This window comes from Chiroxiphia lanceolata, chromosome 4, assembly GCF_009829145.1.
Source record: "Chiroxiphia lanceolata isolate bChiLan1 chromosome 4, bChiLan1.pri, whole genome shotgun sequence".
Lineage (NCBI taxonomy): Eukaryota > Metazoa > Chordata > Aves > Passeriformes > Pipridae > Chiroxiphia > Chiroxiphia lanceolata.
In genome coordinates, this window is record NC_045640.1 from 74,097,449 (window position 1) to 74,124,811 (window position 27,363).

General features: G+C 45.9%; 1 protein-coding gene across 13 annotated transcripts in view; it reads right to left on the reverse strand.

Moving 5' to 3' along the window:
• RUFY3 (RUN and FYVE domain containing 3) overlaps positions 1–27,363 on the reverse strand; it is a 31,847-nt gene that overhangs the window by 2,729 nt on the left and 1,755 nt on the right. For 3 of the 13 annotated variants that reach the window (XM_032685569.1, XM_032685568.1, XM_032685565.1), the window contains exons 2-15: positions 11,177–11,350; positions 10,344–10,461; positions 9,794–9,895; positions 9,298–9,421; positions 9,035–9,096; positions 8,881–8,946; positions 8,709–8,778; positions 7,590–7,682; positions 7,063–7,143; positions 6,517–6,684; positions 5,727–5,824; positions 2,705–2,824; positions 1,519–1,621; positions 919–998 (exon numbers count right to left, since the gene is read on the reverse strand). In XM_032685569.1, the coding sequence (XP_032541460.1) occupies positions 919–998; positions 1,519–1,621; positions 2,705–2,824; positions 5,727–5,824; positions 6,517–6,684; positions 7,063–7,143; positions 7,590–7,682; positions 8,709–8,778; positions 8,881–8,946; positions 9,035–9,096; positions 9,298–9,421; positions 9,794–9,895; positions 10,344–10,461; positions 11,177–11,336 (1,445 nt within the window). In that variant the 5' untranslated portion in view covers positions 11,337–11,350. Of the gene's footprint in view, positions 1–918; positions 999–1,518; positions 1,622–2,598; positions 2,845–3,018; positions 5,182–5,726; positions 5,825–6,516; positions 6,685–7,062; positions 7,144–7,589; positions 7,683–8,708; positions 8,779–8,880; positions 8,947–9,034; positions 9,097–9,297; positions 9,422–9,793; positions 9,896–10,343; positions 10,462–11,176; positions 11,351–14,857; positions 14,912–15,694; positions 15,716–21,986; positions 22,677–27,363 lie in introns of those variants that run through there. The other 10 variants (XM_032685564.1, XM_032685563.1, XM_032685562.1 and 7 more) reach the window with 10 other exon arrangements.

The window sequence follows — 27,363 nt, forward strand, 5'->3', positions numbered from 1 at the left end:
TTTAGGTGGCACCAACACAGTTTGAAACTGGCTTAAAACTTGGGCCTGCAGACTTGATGCCTACATATGCTGTGAACAGGCAACTAAAGCACCATGAGGCCTTGCAGGTAAATCATCAGTCTGACCCTCACCTGCTAAAACATTCCAGGTGAAACAGGGCTAAAAAGCATCTTGGGCATGGACAGTTTTCAGTATCTGGCAAAGCAGACTGGAACTGAGCTTATGCTATTTTTAAGATGCTACTTTCCTGATTAGCTTCCCTTCAGGACTCATTGTGCTGCACCAGAGCCCTGACATTCAGAGCACTTCCCATGGGCTGTTCCATCCTCAAGCCAAGGCCTCAGCAAAGAGCTGTGCCCAGGGGCTTTGAAAACATCTTTTAACATTTAAAACCAAATACTAAAGAAACCCTACAATGAGAATCCTCTTCTCTAATATTCAGCTTGGACACAAGCAATCTGAACCACATTTTTACACAGCCATCTTCTTAAAAATCTTATTATTTTTCTCCAACAGCTTCTCTTTATTAGCTCTAAACACCACTGATCCTCCAACCCTTCTCCTTTCCCTCACCAAAAATACTTTGGACATGAGTCCCCAAGGTCTTGCACTTGGCTTACCAAAGTTTCTTGAGTCAGAAAAATTAGTAAGCAGCAGATTTCAATAGAAACCAATTCAAAGGTAAATTAGAGACAGATGGAGCCTTTCCCATCTGGAAGTGCTGATGGCAAGCAACAGAACCTCCTCCTTCCCTTTGAGAGCTATGGAAAAGCAGCAGAGGCCTCAACAAAGATTGGAAATATTTCTCAGAAAGGGAAGTTGGACTATTGCAAACTCCCCATCAGCACAGTACTCTGAGAAAGGGAACCAGGACTTTGGAAGGAAGGAGGCAGAAACGAGGTTTGTTTCCTTCCCTACCTGTGTGGCAGGACACTGTTCTCCTCTCTCAGTGCCTGTTTCAGTTTAGCATTTTCTTCCTGGATTTTGACCTTCCCATCCTGCCAAAAGGAAACATTCACCCATCAGGTACACTAGAGGAAGACTCCAGTTTCACTCCTGCCACGTGCAAGGGGAGACTTGGCATTGCTATTTTGGGATACTGGTCTGCTCCTCCTTGGCACAGAGGAGTATTTGGGCACCAATCTCCCCTGGGAGCAGTTCTCTGTGCTTTCTTTTTGCTGTGAACAAAGAGTGGATTGCACATTTCAGAGATGGACTCTTAAACTTCACTGGAATTATGTGTAATATTGGTGAAAAACGACAGAACTGCATCACTGAAGCATCCCAGGGAGCCCAGTGAAGGCAGCTCAAGTGTGGCAGTACATGATATCTCTTACTGCATAGTTCACATCACTACAACTGTAACTGCCTGCTCAGTGTGTGTAAAAACCCTTACAAAGCTCCTTGCATCGTGGCACATGAACACCACCTATTTATTGCCTGAGAAGGCTCAGGAAAAGCAAACGAGCCAAGTGAAACTGCACCTCAAACCTGAGCCAAGAGCCCAAGTCTCATTACCTGTCTTAGCCAGTTCTTTGGCCCCTTTTTGTTTTCTTGGCCACACTGCTGACTGTGGGACCATCTGTCTCTTTCCCGCCTCAGTTCCAGTTCTAGGTGGTTCCTGGAATATTGAGGTGGAATTGTGATTAAAGGATGGTTTGGGGACAGTTGGCACTGAGAGCTGATGAACTGTTTAACCCTCTCTTCACACCCCCGACTCAAGAGCTGAAAACTGCCTCTTGGAATCCCAAGCTGTCTCACAGTGTGTTAAACACGTCAGGATGGAAAATCTCCAAGTCCTTGATCTAATTCTGGCACAATCTGGCATCCAGCTGATGCAAAACCAGACCCATTTGCCTGTGTCCTCCTAAGCTCACCCACAGACACCCAGGACCAAAGCCACTTGCTGGTTGTCTGAGCAGCCTCTGCAGCTTCGTGAAAAAGAAAACAAAGAGCTGGGCCAGGAGAGGGAGAAGGGACAAATCCCCCCCCGTATCCAGCAATGCCCCCACAGAATTCATCCCCGTGACCTTGCAACAAGCCCCAGATGCGTCACGGCTGCAGGAGGAGATGCTCTTCTATTTTAAGGAAAGAGGATTTGTCTGTGTCCCTGACACTGCTCGAGTGATGACACTGCAGGGGAAAATGGGATGGCTCTTGACAAGGTCTCTCCGTTTGGCTTCCAGCAAAAACAAGAGCAGCTTCACCAGGGAAAAAGTACAAATCACAGCAGCATGTGTCAGACTGACAACCAGGATCACTTCCCTTGCTCCACACCCTTCAGTGGTTGCTCTAGGCAGAGGTTTCACTGTTCCATCCCTGCCCATGATAAGTGTTAGATCCCAAATTAGCACAGAATCACAGGAAGGTTTGCATAGGAAGGGACCTTACACATCTCATTCCACCCCATGCCATGGGCAGGGACACCTTCCACTAGACCAGGTTGTTCCAAGCCATGTCCAACCTGGCCTTGAACACTTCCAGGGATGGGGCATCCACAACTATTCCAGCAGCCTATGCCAGTGCCTAAATAATGGGCTTTTTCCAAGGAATTTTGTCCCGGGGATTACTCCTGTTGGCATCTAGCCTGTCGCTTGCCTCACTCCCACTCCATCCCCTGCTTCCCTGTGCCATCACCCTGCCTACTCTCCACTAGACACAGCAAGAACAGCCCAGGAAAGAGGTTGGAAAAGGATCTCTTCACCGCTGTCTGGAGAGCTCTTCCACTTCCAGCTGCAGGCTGTTGATTTTGTCCCCAAACTCCTGCTTGAAGAGCCGGTTGTCCTGCTGGGCCAGCTGCCGTTCCTTCTCTGCCTGTCGCAATCTGGATTTGAGCCACATGAACTTGTGATAAAAAACAAAAGCCATGGTGGGGAGGAAGACTGAGTTTAACCAACAAATAAAAAAACCCAGTGAAAAGGTAAAGCCAAAAAAAAAAAAAAAAGGAATGGTAAAAAGAATGGAAAGGAGAAAGACAGTTCAAAGCAAAGCAAAATGGGAGGTGAACCAGGCAGAAACTCTCATTTTCCATAGTTTTTATTTTATCACTACAGTTTACAGCCATTAGATGAGAAACAGAAAACATCACTTTTATCCAGATCCAAAGCAAACCTCAAGTACACAGAATTTAAAGTCCAATTGGATTTTAATGTACGTTACATTTCAGCTTTGCACAGGTAACTGGAACTTGCAACATAGGTTATAGCTACTCTATTGAGAATTAGTGCAGGTTCCTGGTCTCCCACGGATCGACACTCGGCTCGAGCGCCAGGCATCGGTACAGCAACACATTCCCACTCTGGGCCTGACATCAGAAACAGCCAGATCCTTAATTCTGTCTGGTTTCAGTGTTACTGACACCAACCCCACCAGCCCAACCCCCTGTTCCTACAGCAGAACTGTGGGAAGGGGCAGGGGGGCTCCCTGTCCTAATGGGCTCTTTGGATACCTTGATCAAAGCTTCCACCTTTTCCTTAGGATTCTTTTTTCTCTCCAGGTAGTTAGGAGTTTGTAGTAGCAGGTTACTGAAGGGTGAGTTTATAGGTTCAAGCATGCAGCTCAGGCATGGCAGGGAGGTTTCCAACAGGGCTGTGCCAGTGCCTGTGCTGGGAGCCCACGGAATAAGCCACGTGGTGGCCCACACTCACATCCAGGGGGACCAGGCTGAGCCCCATGGATTTTTGACCACACCAGCGAGGACCAAGGTGTTCCCTCCCCACTTGTTTCAGTCACGTTTGCCATCCACTGCCCCAAGAAGTGCCAACCCACAGGACAAAGGGAGAACTGGCATCAAAGAATTACTACAGGCATCTCACCAGAGAAAAAAAACCCTTATTCAACACCGAAACCCCCCAAATCTGATCTTCCAAATGAAAGAATATTTCTAGGAGTGCTTATAACCTAAAGCCCATGAGAGGCCAGCACGGGGACTTCTGTGATCAGAGTATATTAGTTTGTAATAGTCCAAGCTACAGTTACTTCAGGTTTTGCACCGGGGGTGTTAAACTGGCAATTATTTCTCTTATTGCGAGCCGATTCCAAGCTTTAGCTGTTCCTCCTTTAGCAAATTCCATTTGTATTGAGCAAGGCAAACTCAAAAGGAAATGAAACAAGTGTAAAAGGCCACTCTTCCCTTTCAACTACCAACTACTCGAACAAAGAAAGGGCAAGGACCAAATTACCATCTCCACTCCCCATCGCTGCACATTGGGTTCCTTTCCTCTTTATTTGTGGGGGTTTGTTTCTTGTAAAGAAAGGTCAAATTATTTTTTATGAAACATATAACTTCTCTTTCGAAGAACGGGAGACACCTCCCAAAACACCTCTCCTCAGCTTCCTCAGCTTGGGAAGGACTGCAGGGTGTGTCTGGAGGGATTCCTGGCAGAGGTAGAAGCAATGCGAAGAGAAGGAGGTTTCCACTGAACTTACCATTCTATTGTGTTACTCTAAGACACCTATAGCTACTAATTCTGGACACATGAAGTTTAAAGGAAGAAGGATAAAGTCCCCACCCTCCCACCACGTCCCTAAGGCAGAATCCAGGCAAGCTGGTTACGGGAGGGCCGGTCCTCGCCGTGACGGGCCATCGCGTCCTGCCCGCTCGTCTCGGACTCGGGGCTGAACCCACAGAACAGAACTGAACAGGAAACGGCTTGGGGCACACACACAACTACTGTCAACAACTTCCAGGGATGCATTTTCTCATCTACTTCACAAAAAAGGGCAACACAGAAAACGAGTTGACTCTCCCGAGCTGGCCAACGTGATCCCGGCTGAGCCGCGCACATGCCGAGGGCTCGTGCTGCTGTACGGGGTGTGCACCAGCAGGTGGGCAGAGCCACGGATCTCCCACTCCCGGTGCCTTCCTGGGGTGTTTACTGGCCAACTCATTTGGTACTTGAACATGGGTTAAATGGCAAAGTTTGGGATTTTTATACCCGACTCTAAATCTCGGCAGAAAAACTCACTGATTTTAAAAACTCAGCAAATTCCAAATCAACTTTAGGTGACAATTAACATTTTAACAGTTGCTTTTAGCAATTCTCAAGTTCTCCCCTCATGAATGAGTTCTGATGTCAGAGCTGTGAGGTGGCCAGACATAAAAATGTCTAATGATGCTTCTGGATCAGTTTGTTTGCTGCACTATTTAAGGTTTTTGCCTGTTTCACCAAATCCTTTTCACTGTATAAATAAGTCAGAATGAGGAGGATGAGAAAACGGAAAAATAATAACAGCAAGAGAGAAAGAGCAAATCAATTAGCTGAGTCGGTACCATAACACATTTTTAAGTAGAGACTTTCTACAAACACAGTGACCTTGTTCATCAGGAGCCATTCCCAATATAAACCCTAAAATGAGAGCACTAATGCAGTGCAATGCCCTGCTCATTAACCAGGTCCCAGCCACACTGTTGAGAGCTGTGCCAGGCTGCTCTCTCACATCCTCCCTTCACTTTGACAGGAGTACTTTTTCCAAGCTCACATTGCTCAGGATCATCAAGTGAATAGTTCAACTGGGGGGATTTTATCCCAAACCAGAGATCTGCAACACCCAAGCCCCTCCAAGCCTGGCCTCTGCTGCAGGCTTGGCTTTCCTGCTCCCGGTGCTCTCCTCAGGCAGCTCTGTCCAGCAGAGCGCTCGGACTCTCCCCTGGCCCTTTCTGGGTCCGTGGGACACCCCCACTAAAGGACACAGCATTTGATCATGGTCCAAGCCTCCTGCTTTACCTTTGTTCCAGCTGTTTGATGGTGGCAGCCATCTGATTCGTTTTCTCTTCCAAGCGGCTGTTTAATTCACTCTTCTGTTTCACTCCCATGTCTGAACTCTGGGAAAAGGAGCAGTAAATGCCAAATAAGCCCCAATAAATCATTCAGCACGTGAAACAACAAGGCAGAAGGCAAAGAGGCAGGAAAAGGTGCTCAAAAAGCAAATGGCCAGGTCAGTATTGTGAGGGCAAATGTATTGCCACATAGGTGCAGGCTTCATCTGGACCCCACTGGACAGGGCAATGCCATCATCCATGAAGCTTCCTGGATATGAATAACCCATAATGCAGCATCTGCTAATATCATTTAACATCACTCAACTGTTTTGCACCAAGCCATTGGCTCAAGGAGAGCAGAAGCAACTCTTTCCTGTTCAAGTTGATTTTAGGATTTATTCTGAGCATTGTGCTGCTCTTTGCAGATGGTGTCATCACACAGTAATTACAGCTGGTACCCTCCAACTCTTGACTGTACTGCAACAGAAGCTCCCACAGCTCCATTTTCACACCCCAAAACCACACAAGGTGCTTTCCCCAGTCTCATACACACATTTCTGGATCATTAATTTCTCTCCAGAAGAAACGTCCTTTTCCTTCAACCTCCACCACACTCCAATGTTCTTGCAGCAGGACACAAGTGTGCACAGCCTGTGACCCTTCCACACCCAGCATCCTTTCAGTAGGGAGGAAGAGTAAAAGCACAAGAGCTCTCACTTTTATCTGAAGTCCCCTGCATTTCACTACTTCCCTACCTGCAGCTTGAAGGACAGTTCATGCTTTAGGGCCCTGAGATCGTCCAGCTGCTGTCTGAGTGCCACCAGAGCATCCTGCTTCTCACAAACATCCTTCTCCAGCATCTTCATGGCCAGCTCCATCTCCTGCCGCATCCCAATCTGCGCCTCCAGCTCCTTCTCCACGTCCTGGAACACAGGGAGCAGTCAGCATTTCCAGGAGGTCCCCTCAGCACCCAGGGAGAAGCACCCTTCACCAGGGCTCCTGCCCACCATCTGTACCCAGGAGTGTGCTGCGCTGCCACAGCATCAGTCACACCTCTGGCAAGGAATCCACACAGAGGCCAGTATGAAAGCCAGGTGAGCAGCATGGCTGGCAGGGAGTCAGGGAATTCTGCACAGGCCCATCTTGGTGGTGGAATGGACTAGGGAAAAGCTGGTAGATTTTATTTCCTAAAAACCTTCTGCTCTGGCATGTTTGTCCCCACACGCTGTATTGAACAGCTCTGAGTGGCAGGGCCTGTCTGTAGCCATTTGGGGTGACCCCCGAACCCCCCCAGTCCTCACCAGCCGCAGCTGAGTCTCCTCCTTCAGCTGTTTCCGAGCCTCAGTCAGTGCCTGCCCATCAGCAGTTCTGTCCTTGGTGACCTGAGTTAACAGACACAGTTCACTTGGCATCATGTACTGACTACTAACCCTCGCTTTTCCTCAGTATTTGCTTCTCCCCACCACTTGGAAAAACATATGTGCAACAATTCAGGCCAAAACAGCACAATTACGTCCCAGTTTTCCTGCCACCCCCTCCCTGCTGTCCCTGACACCTTGCCCAGGGAGCCATGAGCTCACCTTGGAAGCTCCCGGCTCCACACACACTCACTGCTCCATGCCTACAGCCAGGCAGGATTCCCTGGGGACAAGGCCCATCTGTTCCCTCTGCACAGGACCCACCTGCAGCCACTCTAACCTATTGTGGGGTTTGTGTGAGATACACCAGGAAATAAAGTGTGTTCCCAACACTGACTCCTTGGTTGAATTTGGGCTGGGCCTGCCCCAAGGCTCAGCAATCACACACACACACATACACACACCCCAACCTTCCGACTGGACTCCAGGATGTAAGAACTTTCTTCCTTAACCCGTTCCATCTCTTCCTGCAGTGTAATGATCCTGTTGTTGGCAACTGCAAGCTGGGAACACAACACAACAACAGTAACCTATGAAAGACATATTTCACTTTTTTTTTCCTCTCTAGGGCTCAGAGAAGGGTGATTTGGCTGCAAACAGGAGGAGCAGCACACACCACCCTGAGGGACAGGACACTTGGCTCACAGCAACTCCCAGGGAAGACACCACCACAGACTAACAGATTACTGTAAGTGCACAGTCAAAGGCAAAAGTAACTTCAGAAGTAACAAAGTCCTCCTGACTTTGTAACTCACAACTTAAAGGCTCAGTGACATTCCAAGGGATCAGCCATGCTATTCCGTGACAAACCCAAACAGAAATCACCTCAATCCAAGTATGAGTCCTTGGTATAGCTCAGGCCAAACATGCATTGCTGTGACATGTGACACAGTTTATTAAGTACACCCTGGCTAGCACAGCGTGTCCCTGTGTCACCAGAACCCTCACTCTGCACACACTGGGAGACTTCACTGAGCAACTAAATAATCCAACCCCAAAAAATACCACAGTCACCACTGCAACCCATGTCCTGGTGTCATGAAGTGAGTGGTTTAAGGTCACTTAAAAAATCACCAGCAAGGGCAATACCATGTCACAGTGCAGGTAATAAACCAAAAGCCACTTATTCTACTCAGGTGAGACCTCCTGTCACCCATTTTGTCAGGGAACTGACCCCAAAACATTTTACTACATCCGTGCCATTACTAATGCGCTGCAACACCCATTTTAAACCACAAGTTGTACCTATGCCTCATGTACCAGCCATTTGTAATGCTCAGACTAAATATTTTATTTGTAATGACTCTTTGTTTTATTTTTTGCAAATTTACATAAACATATGGTTGTTTTTCCACCTCATGCTCAGTAGCAACAGCCAGTGACATTGCTTGGCAGGTGAGTTATTCCAGTTCCATCACTAAACTCCCATCATTCAGTACACCAGAAATGTGAATAAACTCCTCCCTCCCTTGTTACTACTCCCTGATTCCCTAAGGCTGAAGCATCAGATGATTTTCCACCACACTTACCTCCTCAGTCAGCTTAGTGTTGGATTTTTCCAAGGCATCCACCTTGGCTTGTAGGTTGTTTACTGTAGCACTGTTGAAGAGAAAAAACCCTACAGTAATTCCTTCTTTTTTAAAAATCCCATTTTCTCTTTTCTTCTACAAGATAATAAAGAGCCAACAGATCATGTCTTACCTTAAATGCCTATTGAGTTCTTCCACATAGTTCTTCTGGTCCAAAATAGCAGTTATCTGACCATCTCTGGAAAAAAAGAAACAAGGCAACCTGGAATACTTGAATACAAGTTCCCAAGAGAGGAGCAACAGGACAACTGTGTGTGTGCACCTACCCTTCACTGCCTTTCGTGCTGTTCCCATCTTTCAAATACATGGAGAAATCAATAACTCCAACCTGGGGAAAAAGCAATTTACATTTTACATTGAACACTTGGTTTCTGAGACAAAACCCCTGTCTCCAGTTGTGTCAGTTTAGAGTTACGACATCATACCTGCTGCACTAGAGCAGTGATCCATTATGCCAGTGAGCTACGCAAAATTAATGAGTTGTCCAATTTAAAGGAGCAGAACAAAACCATTAAGTGATCCCCAGTACCTGGGAGTCCAGGTCTTCTCCCTTCATGCAGAAGTTGGCATCGATGACGTTCAAGCCCACGAGGAGGCCAGCGATGATGGCACCTTCCTCTTCCATCATCAGTGCGTTGGGCTCGTAGAATTCACTGCAGGGCACAGGCAAGAGAGACAAGTGAGGTGGCTTTTTCAAGTCAGGTGGGAATGAAGTGACAAGGTCAGAAATCAACCCAGGGCCAGGCTTTTACAGTGAGACAATGTTGTATCTCCTCTGTGCAAATATTTCACCAAATCACCTCTTCAGAACCAAACTTTGCGTTAATTCTAAGGTATATTTGAGACAGAGGAGACATAACAGTGTTCTTGCTTAATTCAGAAGCTAAGTGGAAGCTCTGCATTTCACAGATATTACCCCTTCTCAAAAAAAGCACACATATACTTGACCATTTGGTGACAAAGATGACCAAGATCTTACAAGACAGCAGAAGTGAACCCAACCTGAGAGCAAGGCCAGCACTCACCTGAGAAGATCCTTTCTGTTAATCAAGGCCTTCATGTACTCTGAAAGTTTCTTCTGCATCAGAGCCAGGCGAAGCCAAGCTCTTCCTCTGCCCACAGGTGTCCTGCAAAGGCCAGAAACAAACAGTTCCAGACACTCTGCAAGGCACAGTCACCATCAGCTCTAATAGCCCCACCCTCCCTCAGCATCTCAGACATCAGCCTCAAAACTATTTAACCTGTCATGACCTTCCTGTTAATTCCCATCCTCTGCAGTCTGATTTCATGAACAGCGAAGGCTGTTCCCATGCCTGACACATCATAACTCCTTCAGTGCTAGCAACATAGGCACTCTTGTCCTTGAGTCCCCATGCTCTTAACACAGCAAGAATATATCCTGTCCTCTCCCTCTGCAGATCCTTGGTTAAGAATAGGTGAGCAACGATCCATTTGTATCACAGCAGATGGCAGATGTATTCCTGAAGGTTGTACTTGCCCCTCCTTCCCTTCTTGAGGATCCTTCTCACAATAAAAACCATACTATGTATTCGTGCAATAAAGGAGTGTACTTACTTCAGCCCTGGGAGATCCTTAACACTTGCTGTAATCTCTGCAGCCTCAGGAACGAGTTTTTCTACTAGTTCTAGAGGTCCCCAAAAGGACTTATTTTGCCCAAGAAAAGTCTTTTTGGCTAGAAAACAAAGAGACAAAAAATGAAGCTGTTAGGCCCATGCTGACATAACACATTCTCAAACAAGTGAACAAAGAGTAGCCAAAAGCTGCCAGAGAGGTTCCTCTGGGGCCACTGCTGCTGGGCAGGCATTTAGTATCGTGGAATCCCAAAGCGGTTTGGGTGGGAAGGGCCATGAAGGCACCTGGTTCCACTCCCCTCTGCTTTTCATCTTCACCTACTAGCAGGCAAGGACAGCACCTGAAGAACAGTTTGGTACTCGGCAATTTGAGCTGTGACTCTTGTACAGTTAAACACACGCTCTGCTTTAAAAGCAGCTTCAAGTCATGAGCTGCACACAGCCCAAACCCTCAGGTTTGACAGAGCTATTGAGAAAAGACCTCTGGGTTGCAGTTCCTCCTCCAGCAAGAGACCATGTCCGTAAAGCATGAGGAAGTGCAGAAAAAAGAGTCATGAGTTTGCTGAGAGCTTGTTTCACCCCTAATCACTGAGTTACACCCGAGACATCTGGACTGCTGTGTCAAACATGGCAAGCACCTGCAGCACCTCAATGTTCCACTTCCCTCCAGGTTCTTTTCCCTTCCTGGTCCACTGGGATCACAGCAGTGACCCTGCTTAGCCTCTCCTCACTCTCCTGCAGGTTTTTAAACCAAAACTGCTGTTTGTCCCCCCAGTCATGACCGACAGCCCCGAGGATTCCCCACAGGTCGGTTACCTTTGAGGCCATGTTTCAGGCAGTGCTCCATCACCACGAAGAACTGCTGCAGAGGGGCATAGTCCGAGTCCAGTGTCCTGCCCAGATTCAGCGCCGACTCGATCAACCCCTTGATGCTCAGTTTGGCCATGTTCATCAGGTTCATGCGTTCGTTAGCCATGAGGTAATTGGGGTCTGTTAAAGAAGGAAGAAAAATTCTGCTGAGTAACAAAAGCTATTTTTATTACACTAAACATCCCACCTTTCTCCTTTTGTTCCTCAGCTTTGAGGACATTTTTGGGGCCGTGACACTTTCACACGAGGCACTCTGCAGGCCTTTTGTGGAGAAAAATCAACAGCAACTAGCATTTTATGGCCAAAGCTACAGTGACATAGGAACAGACAATGTATCATACTGAGGGTGCCTCAGTACTTCAAGTAACTACAGAAGCTCCCAATTTTCATTAGGAGAAGTTTGAAGCCTACTGTTAACCCTGTGCTTTACACTATGACAATGTGTTATGGCTGTCACTTCTTCCAATTCACATCCCCAGCTACAAACTGGTAAGAACCCTCCACTCGTGGTTTGTTCTTCCATCTTAAGATCACCATGGACCTGCTCACACTTAATCCAGCAGTGTATCTCTATCCCACCTGGCATTTCTCTCACAGCATGGCTGTAACACTTAATCTCTGTTTATAATTCCCATTTATCTCTGTTTTATCAACACCCCTGGTTTTTACTGCTGACAGTAAGGAGCAGATCTTCATGGCTCCTCTGACAGCTCCTTCTAAATCCTAAAACTCACAGGTCTCCCAGAACTATATTCTTCCTCTACCACATTATAGATGTCCAGACCTTGACACTTCCTACACACATCCAATTTTTGAGCCCCAGTTCCCTGGCACAGGCTGTTTCATCCCTGTAAGGCCCACTTATCCAAGGCTGCTGGGAACAGCCACAGACCCTAGAACCAACCTCCACCTTCTCAAGTGAATAAACTACGCCTGGCAGCAGAAACCTAAGGGTACAGATCTAAGCATGAGGCACCTTGTCAGCACCCACCAGCCAAAAAGAGAGCCAGGAGCACACCTTACAGGGCCACACCCAAGTGCACATCACTTCGGGCTGGGAAAACCCCACAGCACAGCGAGAGTGCAAGGCGGGGGCAGCTGCGCCATCCAAACCCAAGAAAACAGCCCCTTTGTTCAGTCTTTGCAAAAGCAGCTCAGGACAAGGCCTCTCATCCCCCTTGTTCTCCAGGGTGAAGCAGCACCATATGTCTCCTTCCTTAAACTTGCCTGAAACCACGCCGGGAGGTACCACCCCGAGCAGCTGAAGGAGGGCAGGTGTGTGCTGGAGCAGGGAGTGCACAGACAGCACCAAGCCAGCTGGAATTGCCATCAATGGACAGCCACGAGCCCAGCTGTGCTCCAGGCCACATCTGCTGCCATGGACAAATGCCCCCTTGTTCAGAGAAATGGCAAACACGGCCAGTTATTCCTCTGTCTCCTCCCAGCCTCCTCCTGCCAAGCAGCCGAGCCGTCAAACCCCCTGAGGGTTTTAGTTTGCTATTTGTGTCCTGTCCAAGCGCTGACTGTCCTGGCTCACACCTTACAAAAAGGCTGAGATTGGGCATTCACAACTTATTTCCATCATTTAGAGAGCTTCCAAATATTCATGTAGGAATGCAATGCTCACAGCAGCACTGCACTGTGCAAAGACTGAATTTAGTGAGCGAGCTACTATTTGAAGTTGATGGATCTGGCACACTGAGCAGACAACCTGTTCTGGATTTGCAGTCCTTTTTATGACCTGCAGTCTAGCTGACAGTCACCATCACTGGTAATTGAGACTCAGGAAAAAAGGCAGGCATAACAGTGCAAAATCAGACACAGAGCCCTCCTCCTCCTCACCCTCTCTAACCACGGTTCCTCACTGGCCAAGGTCATTGATCTGATGGGCAGCAAGTCAGGCATCCACAGTGACTCCACCTAGGAGCAAATCAATCCCTAATGCAGAATTAAAGGAGCTGTGCACAACAGCCACATGGAAAACACCTCTTTGGTTGCCATTATTAACTCATTTGCATTGAAAAATATTTGTCATATCACACTAATCAATGGTTTCTGCTTCATTACTCTGCTGTGAGCAATTGTGTTCTGCATACGCAGCTTATCCAAGATTTTCACCTTGCAAACCAATTAACTTATAGGATGAAAACCCTCTACACCTGGGTTTTCCTACACATTCCATGTCATAAACTTCAAAAAGTAAAACCTCAGCCCTTGAACTTTGCCTTTCCACAGGGTTTGGGTTTCAAACGAAGGAATTAAACTCTCAAGATACTTTGCTACTTAAATATTGCAGTTCCTACAGAACAGACATGTTTTCTACCCAGCTGCTCCCTGAAGATGTCTTCAAAAGCACCAAAAAATCCTGTCATTTGTTTCAAAGGTCCAATCTGTACCCAAGAACCTGAAAGTCAAGGCAAATGTCAATGCAATACAGGACCTCAAAGGGTTAAGCTGTGACTGTGGTCTCAGTCCTTCTGCTGGTGACAACAGATTTTATCACTCCTCAATGATTTACTCTAAAACAATGAAGAATAAACTAAAATAAAGCTGTAACTTTGATCAAAGGCAGGGAGTGATGAAACACTGGAGAAGTGAACAAACCTGCTGAAAACAATGCCAATTAATTTGCATTTCAGCAAGGTTCTCCAGGTACTGAATCCATCTTACAGCAAAAACACCAACTGAAAGCAGCCTGACATTTGGCAAGGCTGCTCCTGTATGACAGGGAAACTTATCCCACCTCACAAAATAAACATAAAAATCAGCCCAATATTTTATGAAAAAAAAAAAAAAGGAAGTCTCAAATCTTTCCCTTAAAGCCTGCCTTGGAGATGCCCTTGGCTGGGAAGCAGAATGGGCTGTTGTGCCAGGAGAGAGGAGAACATTCCCAGTGGCTGAGAAGCTGCTGTGCCTGTGAGGCTGCCAGGCAGAGCCCAGGCACAGAACCAGCACAGCAGTTAAAGGCACCATCCATGGAGGGTGACAGCAAGGGATCAGTGCACTCAATGCATCAGAACATCAGCCTTTTGTGCTGCAAACACTTGAACCCCAAGCAGCAGCAGTAGTATTTCACCTAATTAACAATTTGCCTGACTGCTCCCTCAATTGGGGATTCAATTATTCCACATTCACACCATTTTTAAGAATCGAGCAAGAAACACCGTAAATAAATTTCCCTTTTAGTACTGCACAAGTTTTAATGAACATTTTGCATTACAAGTTCTAGAGTCACTTTTGTCAAGCCTTGAGTAGGTAAATATAAGTACCTGAGGACATCTGAATCCTCAGGGTTATTTCTGAATTTTTTTTTTTTAATTCAGCTTCCATATATTGCTGCAATCTTTTAAGCTGCATTTCTATCAGGCTCAGGAAAACATTGCCTCTGAATGCATTTAGTAGCAGGCAACTAGCCCTTGTTGATTCACTTTTTCTACCTCCCCTTCAAGTACAAATAGTAAAACAACCAACTTTGAAACATTTATTTTAAGTAACACAGAGAAAAGGCCAGAAAGGCACAGCTATTGGCACTGGAAAGGAAAAGTGCATTTTGCACTCAGGCTCAGAGTGAGAGGGCAGAAGGCAATGATGGGCACAGACAAGAGGGGTGAGATGTGTGGAACGCACCTTCGGAATCATCGCGCAATTGCTCCACCACATCTGTCAAATCCTCCCAAGAGTCTTTGCAAACAGCAAAAGGAAAGGAAAAGAAAGAAAAATGTCATGCAAGCCGTGATCTAAAGGAAAGATTCAAAATCAAGGTACAAGCAAAAGGGTAACTGAAAGGGAGATTTGCATCATACAAGGCTTAATTCAGAGTGGCAAGAGATCTGCAAGTCAAAAGGGTTTATTAGTCTGCACAAAGCAACAGAGCAAAGCATTTTCCTCCCAGATCAGGGTAGGCTTTCAGTAAAGCTGCAGAAGCTTTGTTTCTGCATTAACACAAGCAACGTTTTTGTAAAGCACATCCTAAAAGGAAAAGCAACAAAAGCATTATTTTATTTTTAAGATAAAAGCACTGAACTTGAGATATTTAAGCAATGTCAGCATTTGCTTCCATTTCCTCATACCCAGCCCCAAGAGGGAATCAGGCACATGTGGGAAGCAGGCACAGGCACGTTCAGGGAAAGGACACACTGAGGGTGCTTTCAAGAAGGTTAAACAGAGCTTTAACTCTGTTATGACCATCACCCCAAGTGACAAATCCCTCAGAGGGGACCCAGCTGAGCCTGATGTGGGTCACAGGCTTTCTGTTATCACCGTGATGATGATTCCCCAAGTTTTCCATCGGGGAAGCACCTCTCTCCTTGGCAGAAGGAGGGAGGTATCCTGGGAGAGGAGCAGGCAGGACAAGGAAAACTGGTTTCAGCACACCCACAAAGTCCCTGGTTTCCAACCCAGAAAGCCAAGCTGGACAAAGCCCCGGAGGGTCTGACCCCTGAGCATTTTCCACTCCCCACTTACACGCCTGCTCTCCCCAGCACTAATCCGTGATCCAAGGAAGGTCCGAAGCACAGGAAAGGCTCTATCCCGCTTCCCAAGCCACCTGTGCCAAAGTCCTGGGCAAAGTACACCCAGTGCTGGGCCCTCCTCCCTCCCACACAGCCACCGTCAGCCTCCTGCCACAGGAGTAGTAAACAGCTCATCCACCGGCACTGCAGCTACAAAAACAGCAGCAGCCAAATCCCAGGACAGCTAACAAAGAACTGGGCCCCAAAAGCTCCCTATGCTTCAATGCCACTGCCCAACAGTCCTCTCATCCTTGGAGACTGCTGTATTCACAGGGCTGAATTTTAACCATCCCTTTTCCTCACAAACCAGGGACCTTAACAAACATTCCCCTATGGCTAAGCACTGCTACAAGAGCAACACAGACTTTCATGACAGGAATCCCCTGGTGTTGCAAGAACAAATCCCTGGTGATGCTCTTCCTGCCACCAGCCCCGCCCCATGTCCTACATTTATGGCTTTTGGTCTTTCATGACAGGTGTTCCAGGCTCCTGAGGACCCACTGAACCTCTCAGTGGTGGACTGACCTGTCTCCAATGCTTTCCAGGACCCCACTGCACAAATGGGACTCTGTGACTCGGATCCAGATGCTGGTCATCCCAGAATCCCTACCTGCACACAGTGAGTGAAGCCAGACACCATCACTGAGAGGTCTTCTCTAATATCAAGACTTTGAGGTTTTTTCTTAATCTAAAGAATAAACAGTGAAGAACAGGTAACCAAAACCAGATTTACCAGTAGCTGGGTAGAGGAACAGAGAGAACTGCCAGGCTCCACTCCATCTCTCATATGCCCCCTCTCATATAGGTTTTATTTTAACTCTTAGCAAGTCATCTTTATAAAGGCTCCCAGGCAGGTGTCCAGGGGAGACAAAGATATTCTCTTCTATCCTTATAAACAATAACCCTGTCTTCCTTCTAGCAAAAACTGCATGAATTTAACCTGGCGCTACAGAATTTGCATCAGTTTAGAGGCAAAAGCACACATTTAATTAGCACTTTCATTTTTATTCATTTTTTCATGCACCCAGCTGAACTTTGCATACAGTTAATTTTTTCTCTTACATTGTACAGTTTTTTCCACTTGTCTGGAAATTCCACCAACAGTGGGGGGAAAATCCTTCACGCAAACAAATAAAAAAATCACAAAGGCCTGAAACTTACTTTTTTCATAGCCCTTGTGGTACTTAAGACAAATTCAATACTTTGGATTTTGATGGAAAACATCCAAGTCTGTACCAAGTTTAGAAAACAGGATGACCAAGACTTTTAAGTCTTCATAAAACGATTAACTCGTTCCAACCAGATTCCCAGGAAGATCAGTATTATGGAACTGGACATAAGTCCTTAAAAAGGAACTGAAGTACTTATTATCACTAATATATTAATCAGGAAAATCCCATCCATTATTGGGACAAAGGGTTTTGCAGTCCCTCCCTTCGCTGACACAGGGGCAGCGTCTCCACTGGTTTGGCTCAAGGGGCAGGGATACACTTTCCCATGCCAATAAAAGCTTTTACAAGTAACCCCTGTGAAAACAGACCAGCATCAAAATTATTTTAACACTGATATTAAACAGAGTGCTGAATTTTTGCACTTTTTTAAAGGTTGAAGATATTGGTATAAAACAGTTCAGAGTTAAAACCTTCCTGAACCAGTGAATATTATCAGCCTCAAACACAGTGTGTTGATATGACAATCGAGATCTTCCACAGACAGATGAAATGGAATCATAGAATCAGGATGCTTTAGGCTGGAAGGGACTTTAAAGCCCATCTCATTGTACCTTCCACTACCACAGGTTGCTCCAAGCCCCGTCCAACGTGGCCTTGGACACTCCCAGGGAAGGGGCAGCCACAGCTTCTCTGGGCAACCTGTGCCAGGGCCTCACCACCCTCACAGCAGGGAAGCACTTCTTCCTTCAGGAAGAATAGGCCAGGAGTTTTTAAATAGGTCAGGATCTTTTAAAAGTATTTTTAAGTACAAAAGTTTTTATTTAACACATTCCTAAGGAGAAGCTGAGCAGTCAGTAAAATAACCTAAAAAAAACCCCCAAAGCATCGGGTTTGGGAAGTGAAACCTGAGCTTGATATAGAAATTACTGAGCAAGGGTGCCATGTTAGCTCTGCTGAGAAAGGCTTGACCACATCTGCTCCAGCATATTCCCTGAACTGTAGGGACAGATACTGCTCTATCATGAAACAAACCTCTAGTTACACTGCTATATTTAAATTGCATTATCTGCTATTTGTTGCCTTAGGAATATATTTAATAGCAAATAAAGAGATTGAGGAAGAAAATTAAGTAGATGCTGTTAATATTATTGGAGATACTTAAATGAATTCTTTCAGATCAGGTTTGCAAAGGAGGTGGATCATCAAGTGTTGACAAAGGAAAAGGATCAGCACAGGGTTTCAGCATCACATTCAAACACCTCACAGTCCAAAAACCAGGGAAGCCACCAGGCAGCCTGCAACATGGAATGCCAGGAACACTCTATTCAGGGTAAAGTAACTTAATTCTTTTTTAAGACCCACTGTATAAAAATCCCATCTCAAAATAGGTATGTATATGGAGAACCTTGCATATAGAAGAAAACAGCAGTTGATCTGCAACAACCCAAGAGAAAACATAAAGGAAGAAATCAACAAGTACAGAAGACTTGGAAATTCCAAGTCCACTCTCCGTAACAGGTATGGGACAAGTAAATACCAAACATACATCACAAGCATTAATGGTGTAATCCCACCCTGAATTTTATTCCTGTCTCCACATGATTTCCATCAAATAATTACCCAATTTCTCTCTGTTGCAACTGTGTGGAGTGATATGGACTGTTTCTCCACAACCAGCCTCTTTCCAGAGAGAAACACATGACAAAGTGCTAGGAAATTTCTCATCCTATTTTGGCCCCTGATAGTTTGCACAAAGAAAACCAAAACCCAAACCCTTGAGGTTTCCCCCCCCCATCTTTCACTTCCCAGTTCAGCTGACACTCAAGAGGTTTCTCTGCCATCCTTCTGACTATCTCTTAGGGATACAAACCTGTCCCAGGTTTCCCAGATCTGACTTCATTTAGACTGAATCAGCTCAAAAGAGCAAAGAAAACAACTCTCAAATGTAATTTCTGAATTGATGCCTGGGTTACATGACCTAAGTGCTATTTCAGAGATTTATGACCACGAACACACTGTAATTCATTTAACTTGCATTTACTGTTCAGATTTGTTTTATAATGGGAAAGGCCCAATCCATGGAGCAATTTCACCTCTCCTAACACTTTACTGTTCCTATTCCACACTACTAGAGAAACCCTAAACCAAAGTAACAGCTGCCAGTTTGCAAAACAAAAAAAATAATGAATAAGGTTGTGCTGCTTCCCTAAATCCTTTTGAATTGTGCAAAGAAACATGGAAAAACACTTGGAGAAAAAAAAGTGGAATCTGAATGATGATTCAATAGCCAGTGTAAGAGATTAATGAGCATGAGGTGTTGAGAAGAGCATTTGCTTTTCCTGAAACAGCTCCTGCTTGGGGTATTTTACACAACCATGTGTGTTTAACTGAAACTTTTAGATTAGTGGTCAAAAAAAAAATCTGACCTTATCTCTACCTTGTGAAAGAAATAATTTCATCTTTGCATACTATAAACACATCATTCCAATTCTCCATTGTAGTGCAAAGAGAGGATTAATAAAGGAGGGATACTGTAATCCTTGACAGTTCCAAATAAATTCAGATCATCCAGTTAGTACATGTATTCCTTACAGGCTCAATTACAAGGTGATCCTATGAGGATAATTTCCACAGCTCTAATGCAAAGCTCCTCATGATTATTCCAATTAGAAATTTAACATGCAGTTAAACCATGTAAGGCCATTTTGTGTAACTTCTCAAGTTGAGAGCAGTGTTCAATGCCATCCATACACACACACACTCTTCAACATCCAATAGAAATATGATCCAGGTGTTTTTCACCTCCATCCCTAAAAATGCTTTAAAGGCCATCACATATATTGCAAATAAACAAGGATAACAGCCACCAGTGTTGCATTCCTTTTTGAGGTGCCTGCAGAGCACAGGAGAGTTCTGATTATCTTATTAGGAATCATTTTTTTTTTTTAAACCAATTCTTATCCTAAGCCCAGCAGATATGCAGCAAACACCAAAATCAGCTTATTTTCACGCTCACCCAGAGTTGTTCCTAACAGTTGAAAGAACAAATGAATTGCTTTTATTGCTAAATTGAGCATCCATATTACAGACTATATGGAATATATCAAGTTGCAAGCGACTCAGTAACTGCACTGATGATTTACCCTTCTGCTACAGGCTGCTTTTAAATGGATCACAAGTTTTGCTCAGAGTTAATCTCCAGCTCCAGCTGGGTGGCAGGAAGGGAATTGCTCTGAAGGCAGGATGGCTGGTGAGGGTTGGGGCCATAGCAGATCACAGAGTGAAGAGAGGCCAGGGACAAGAGCTGATGGAGAGCAACCAGAGGCTTCAAATCCTTATTTCAACAAGCTGTTGGATCTCCTACTTACTGTCTTTATTTGTAAGGAAAAAAAAACCTGCCACCCTTTGTTATGCCTTGGGCAGAAGTCTACAGTTTTTTTTTTCCTTCTTTGTAATGTCTACTTTTTCATATCATGCCTGCTTTTCATATTATGGGGACATGACAAGAGACACAAGCCCATGATCCTGCCCCTGGCCCCGTGCTCACCCCGAGGACACAGCAGCAGGGCTGATGCAGTAGCACCAGATCCAATGCCTGGGATACAGCTGTGTCAGCTCTTCTATTGTCAACACTTTTCCTGACCTTCTATCTCTGTTCAAAATATGATTTAGGTCCAAAAACACCTCCCCAAACAACCAGTCTTTCATGCCTCTCAGCAAACAACCTTAATTTATGCATAAACATCTCCATGGAGGTCTTTACAGTACAGCTCTCTTCCTTGAATTCTTTTTTTTACACTTTAATTAAATAATACAGCAATGAAATGAGCAAATATTGTTTTCTAGCTCTGTTTGCTACTCTGAGTGACTAATTACATTTTTAAAAACACCTGAGTAAGACCAAACAAGGTCTGAATGTCACACTCAGGTACACGGGAATTGGAAGAGAGCTGAATTCCAGCTCTCCCTGTACTCACCTCCCTGAGCCCCTGGGATATGCTTCAGAGGGAGCCTTAAGTCTCTGCTTTTGAAACCTGTCTGCTATCCCACTGTGTGACTAAGTACTTGGCAAGCCAAATCCAAACCCAAGGGCTGCCGCCACTGAAAGCAGCTGTCAAATGGAAACTAAACTGTCCCTTGGGAATTTAATTTAAATCCCCACCACCATTTCAGTTGTCTCATCCAGCAAGACGATATAAGACTTTGCTGACTTGACAAGCCAGCAGCAAACGGGTCAAGCAAGGCTGTTTGGTGGAGTGGCTTTTCAGGAGCTACTGGAAAAGGGTCAGGCATGAAAAGCTGCAGCCTCCTTGCTTTAAGACCAAAAGGTGCATCCAGCAAGGGCACTGGGAACAGTGCTGGTGGCTACTGGGCAAAATTCCTGCAGAAATTCATCACCTCTCCTTCTTGCCCACTTGATTGGCAGAGCACTGTGTGGACGTCCTCTCGTGTTTTCAGTTCTCTGAGAGGTTTCAATCCTCGTCCTGGCATAAACTGTTTTTACCACCAACCCAGATCACCAAGAAAAAGCAAGATGTGCTTCACCTCCCCACTTCAGCCTTCCCAGCCATTCCGAAGAGCAGCACGCTCACCAGGGGCCAGCTGGGGGACTTGTGATGGCATTGTCACCTGACAAGGGGCATCGCTGCGTAATCGCTTGGAGCTTTCCAAAAACTCCCCTCGACCGCCGCTGGGGTGCTGCCAGCGTGCTCCCTTTGTACGAGCTGGCAGCTCACTAAAAGAGCTATCGGCCCCATTCTGAGCGCAAAATCACCATCAAATGTTCTCACTGAGCACACAGCACGGTTTTCCTCCTTCCTGCGATACACAAACCTGATACATCTAAAAAAATAAGGATTAAGCACAAATCTCTCAAAGGGTTGGGTTTCAGAAGACCCGACAAACGCTAAGGACCATCTGAAGCAGTAATTTGGCTTTCTAACATGGCAAAGGATGTCCGGGCTCTGCAGGCAGGACAAGAGCATCTCTTCCCGGAGACATCCCCTCCCAACTCGTGCCGCGGCTGGAACAATGCGACGGCCGCAGAGATCCCGGGCAGGAACCGGACCGTACCTTCGTGGGTAGGCTCTGGGTCGGGTGTCAGCGAGATGTCATCCAGCTCCCGCAAGCAGAGCCATTCTCCATCCATCGACACTCGGAATTTGCAAAGATAGATGGTCTCCATGGCAGCCTGAGTGATCTTGTCTGTGGTGGGGGTTGGCATGTCGCTTTGAGGCGTCAGAGCAGACATGATGACTCAGCTGGTACAACAACAACGGGGGAAAAATAAGAACTAAAAATAAAAGCTTTCTGAAGAAGGAAATCAGAAATACCTTGCGATAAAAGGACAGATTGCTCAGGATCACAGAGGATGCTCTGGCCTTTTCATGGATCAAGCAAGGTAAAAACGCTGCTCCTTCCCGCTCTGCTCTGCCTCCCTCCTTTCCACCGACTGCCGTCTCCAGCTATGCTAGAGGCTATCGATCCTCAGCATCCACAGAAAACCTGGCTCCGGCATCAAAGGCAGGAGGGAAAAACAGGTCCAAAATACGAAAAGAAGAGGAAAAAGGCAGCCGAAGCAAAAAGAATGGGTTCCTCTGGTGATGACCCCAGCAAAAACAAAGGACGAACGGGAGGCAGATCTCCAGGTTTGCCGAAATCCAAGTGCTGGTGCCCGTCTCCCTGCGAAGCCCGGCAGTGCTGCCGGGATTGGCTGTGCGCAGTGAGCAGGGTGGTGACCAAAATGGCTGACTAATGAACTGAGCTGGGAATCCAGGCTCATGTGATCGCCCGCAATTCCCAGGATGCTGCCGAGACGCCGCGGATGCAGGGACGGCGATGGGGCGCTCGTCCCACGGCACCCCCTCTGCGGGCTGTGCTCGTCGAGCCGGCAGCGAGCAGAACGCCCCCCGGGACTACAGAGGGGCAGCGCCAGCGGTACAAAGGCACATTTGTATTCCTTACACATCCCGGGATGCCACTACAGGAATTCAGTCGGCACCTTTGTTTTCACGGAAGGTGCGCGAGTCGCAGTTTGGGCTTTATTCGCTGTGCCACCTGCTCAAAGGGCACCTTAGAGCTGAGATTTCCCCACGTGCAAAAAAGTGTTAGGATGCATTTATCATCTCGGGGAAACAATGAGGAAAATCATCTGGCTCTAAGCAGTTCAGTGATTGAGAAGGAAGCTCTTTCAGCAGGGCACATGCATATGGAAGAACAATGAGGGAGAACACCACAAACACAGCTGTGTGACCCTATCTTACACTTTAAAAACCTCACCTGAGAATTGGTGCTGCTCAGGTGAGGCTGATGAAGCAATATTACCTCTCAGGAGACAAAGAAACATGCTTTCAACCTCTCGAGAATAATATGACAGCACTGCATTCCCTGGTCCCATCTGGGCTGTCTGAACCTCCTCTGTATGCCCATCCCACAGTGCCCTGATTTCAGAGGACAAACGCTCCCAGGTCACCAGACAGGCTTCCTTCTCATTCCTACACTGAGGTCACTATTGCTTCACCACTCACTTCAATTACCATATCAGGCCCCAATACATTCCCTTATCTGACTTCATTCCTTAGTGGCTCGAGTGTATCTGAGGAGAGCAGATCCACAGCATCCACCTGAAATGGATGGGCAGTCAGCCTTGGAGCAGGCTGTCACCACAACTGTATATTGGTGAGAACACGACTGATATACAGGATGTGCATCTGTTTCCTAGGGATGTGAAACACCAGAACAGGTCACTGGATGCACAGTTCAGCACAGCAATGTATGCAGCTTTTGGAAAAAGCACCCACTATGTAAAACCCTCATAAGACTGGAAAAAAGGGTGAAGAGCTGCTATTTCTGACAGACAAGAGGAAGCAGTTGCTTTCTGTGAACGCTTCCTGCCTGGTGCAGCACATTTTGACTCAGCATCTCTTTCCCCCATTGGGCCAAACCCAAGCAGGCACCACACAGCCTGTTTTTACAGCCATGCCAAGGGGAATTATTTCACCACCGAGTTACTATTGTTCCTTCTCCCCAAGAGAACGGAGTTTACGAACTGTGCTGAGTGTCTTAACTCATGTATTTACACACCCTTTCATCAGTGAGAGCCTCATTCACATTGCACCACTCCCAACTTTAAACCCAGACAAAGTGGCCATGCACCACCAGCTACAGAACAGCTGCTCGCCCTGGCTAACCTTTGGAAAGGGTCTACACAAGCAGCACAGGGGCAAAATAAACCCTTTAGAACCTACAAAGCACAGAAGCTATTGCTCAAGCTATTATCCAACAGAGCTCATTATCAGACAGTTTAATTTCTTTGCTTTGAAGCCATTAGAAACACAAACAGCATTGGGTGTAACCCTGCAGCTCCCATTTCACAATCCCCGTCTTCAGCTGAACTCAGCTGGTAAGTGACCCCCACACCAGGATCACAGGGCAGGTCTGCTAAAAAAAAAAAAAAAGTATCAGTAACTGTTCAACTTTCACTGGTTTGTTTTTAACATGAAGAAATAACGGAAGCCAGTCTGTCCCTTCCAGCTCAGTTCTATTTTCAGGCTCCTTTAGGCAATGATCCTGCTGCAAATACTCCATAGGGATATTTAAAGTACTTGGAAAATGTTTTTAAACTTTGATTATAAAACAAACACACACACAAAAAAAAACCCCAAACACTAAGAGGAACTGACTTATTGACTTTGTGACCTTTTTATCATCACCTGAAACCCACAAGAGAAACCCTTCCCTATCCCCATCCTCTGTCTCAAAATTATAGACCAACAGAACCTTTAAGAAACAGAATAAAGGTATCAAATATTTGTGTTTTCATAAAGCCTTTCATAAAACTACCAGGCAACTCAAGCGTGTCTGATAGGGCTCCATCAGGGTTCAAGGATGGCCAATGGACAGAAATAATGCAGGGATAAATGCAGAGGAGAAGTTGTTCAGGATGAATCACTTTCTCCATCTCGAACCAGTCAGACAGCATTGACTGGTCCTACAACCCCTCCTGTGAGCCACACTTTGGCACAAGCCCTTAGAGGCTTTGGCCAGATTGCAAAACAAGGAAGGTTTTTGCCAAAATGTTTATAAGATTAAAGAATTACCAACTGACTGCCTTGGAATTTTAAGACTAACCACCTGAAAGCAAAGCACTTAGTCAGCCACTAGTATTGGAGAGCTCAACTGTACTGGCAAGTATTCACAAGTTGAATAAATTAGAATAATCTAAGCAAAGAAACCCAAACAAATTCCCAAACCACCTTTTGGACTCCAGGGAGCATCTCCGAGTGTACTTTTACTACCAGAGCCTGCAAGCAAACTGAGCTTCCATCATTAGGAGAAAGCTTTCCCTCCCTCAGTGTGTAGAGATCATAAAGCAAAAAGGACAAAGCCACCTCTGACATGGAATGTAATCTAATAAGATAAAATTAGCAACACAGCATCTACACAGCAAAGCCTGTTTCTGGCTCCTCTGCCACACAGATATGCACATTACCTCAAATACCAGCTACTTGGAACCCTGCAGCCTCAAACAGGAGTGGGCAAAACAAAGTTTAACAACCAAAAAAACGGTGACACAATTTCTTAGTTAATTACTAAGTGACAAAGTGGGTTCTGTTTACCTACTGTGAAACACGAGATAGTATTTAAGGATTCAAGTAACTCCCATAACTGAGAGTACAACTGAAAAATGGGAAGAAAAGGTCTACTTGAAGTATCATGGTATTGTGTAGGCTTTCAGTGGGAGCAAGGAATGGTTCTGACTTTGTTTTAGGTCTGGGGTTTTTTTAGACAGCCTAATCAATTTGCTTTTACTGTATTTAAGAAGTATTTTAAGGTTTTACTGCAGATCAGCACGTTTAAGTAAATCTTCTTGCTCCTTCTGTCTGTCTGAAACAGACAAGCAGGTGCTGCTGGCCTGAAAAGCTTTTGCCCTCTCCTTCCCTAAGCAGCTGTGGCCTTCACCTGATGATTGGAATCAGGTGATAATCAGAGAGAACAGTTTAATGATTGGGTTTTAACAGGAAAAAAAATACTTGAAATAAACCTCCAAAATACTGTGAAATATTGGCTTTTTGGTGTATTGGCCACTGCCTCACTGTAACACATAGGACTTTGCAGCAGAACCCACTGCTCCTGCTACTCCTCTGTGATGAGCAAATGAAAGCTGCTTTAGAGACAGGAGAACTGGGAAAAACCAAAAGAAAAAACAAGAGATGATGAAAACAAGATTTAAAGACAGAGTTGGTCTCAGGAGAAACAGAGCCCAATACACCAAATAAATGATGATTCCTGTTCCCCTCAGATACTGCAATCACAGCATCACAGCCACAGAGTATTCCCAGTTGGAAGGGACCCACATCAGCCAGTCCCTGAGCAGACTGTGACACACGACATTCCACACGCAGCTGTCACCTCCATGGCTGAAAAGAACAAAGAAACTTCAATATGCATTTTATAAAGGTTTTTTCCACAAAGCTTGCACCAACAGGCACCACAGAGTAAGGCTGACACAGGATAAAGCACTGCTCAACCACTGAGCCTCTCCACTCCTTGTGAACAAACGCTCAGTGATGCTCTGGTTTCTCCACATCTACACAGCAGCCTTCTTACAACCAAGTTTGACCAGCTCTGAATACTGTTCTTCAAGTCTTCCATCAGAAATAGCTCAAGCCCTTGCATGCACATCACAGGGTTTACAGGGGATAAAGATCTCCTGATTAGGAAAAAATTACAAGGAAAAAAAAGAAGGTTTTGACAGGGAGCTGTCAGTTCCAACAACAATTTACCAGAGAGGGACTTTGGACATAAGTTGGCACTCACAGACAGTCCTTCATAGAGCTCAGAGCAAAGTCAGGGCATTCCATCTCCTCTTGGCATTACAGGCATGGACTTCTTACCTCAGTGGTTACAGCTCTGCTGAGTAATGCCTTTCAGTACATCAGCTTCCCAAGGAGAAACAAATACCTACTCCAAAAATACCAGCTCCTGTGTGAGTGAACGCTTACCTGGGACAGGAGGTGGCAAAGCAAAGGCCAAAAGCTCAGTCACACACACTCTGGCCCCAGCCCAGAGGATGAAGCCGCTGGCTATTTTCAGAAAGGATGAAAAAGGGAAGATGGAAGATCTCCTCTCCTGAGTGCAGTTTTTATTTTATTTTAAAGCACACCCAACTACTTCACAGTGCTCCAGCTTACCCAAATACACCACAAGAATATCACAAAGAATCTTACAAAGCAGAAAACTATTTGCCACCCAACACACCCCACACAGAGATGCACTTCAGCCTGCTCACGTCTCCAGCGTGCTGTGCCTTTGCCTCGGATTTGTTCTCCCTGCCAGCACCAGGAGGGAGCCCGAGCGGGGGTTCCCCAGCCCCTAACTCCATCCCGAGTCCAGGACAGCCTGTTTGATTTCAGAGGCCGGCACCAGTTCTCCCCAAAGGGCGCGGGAA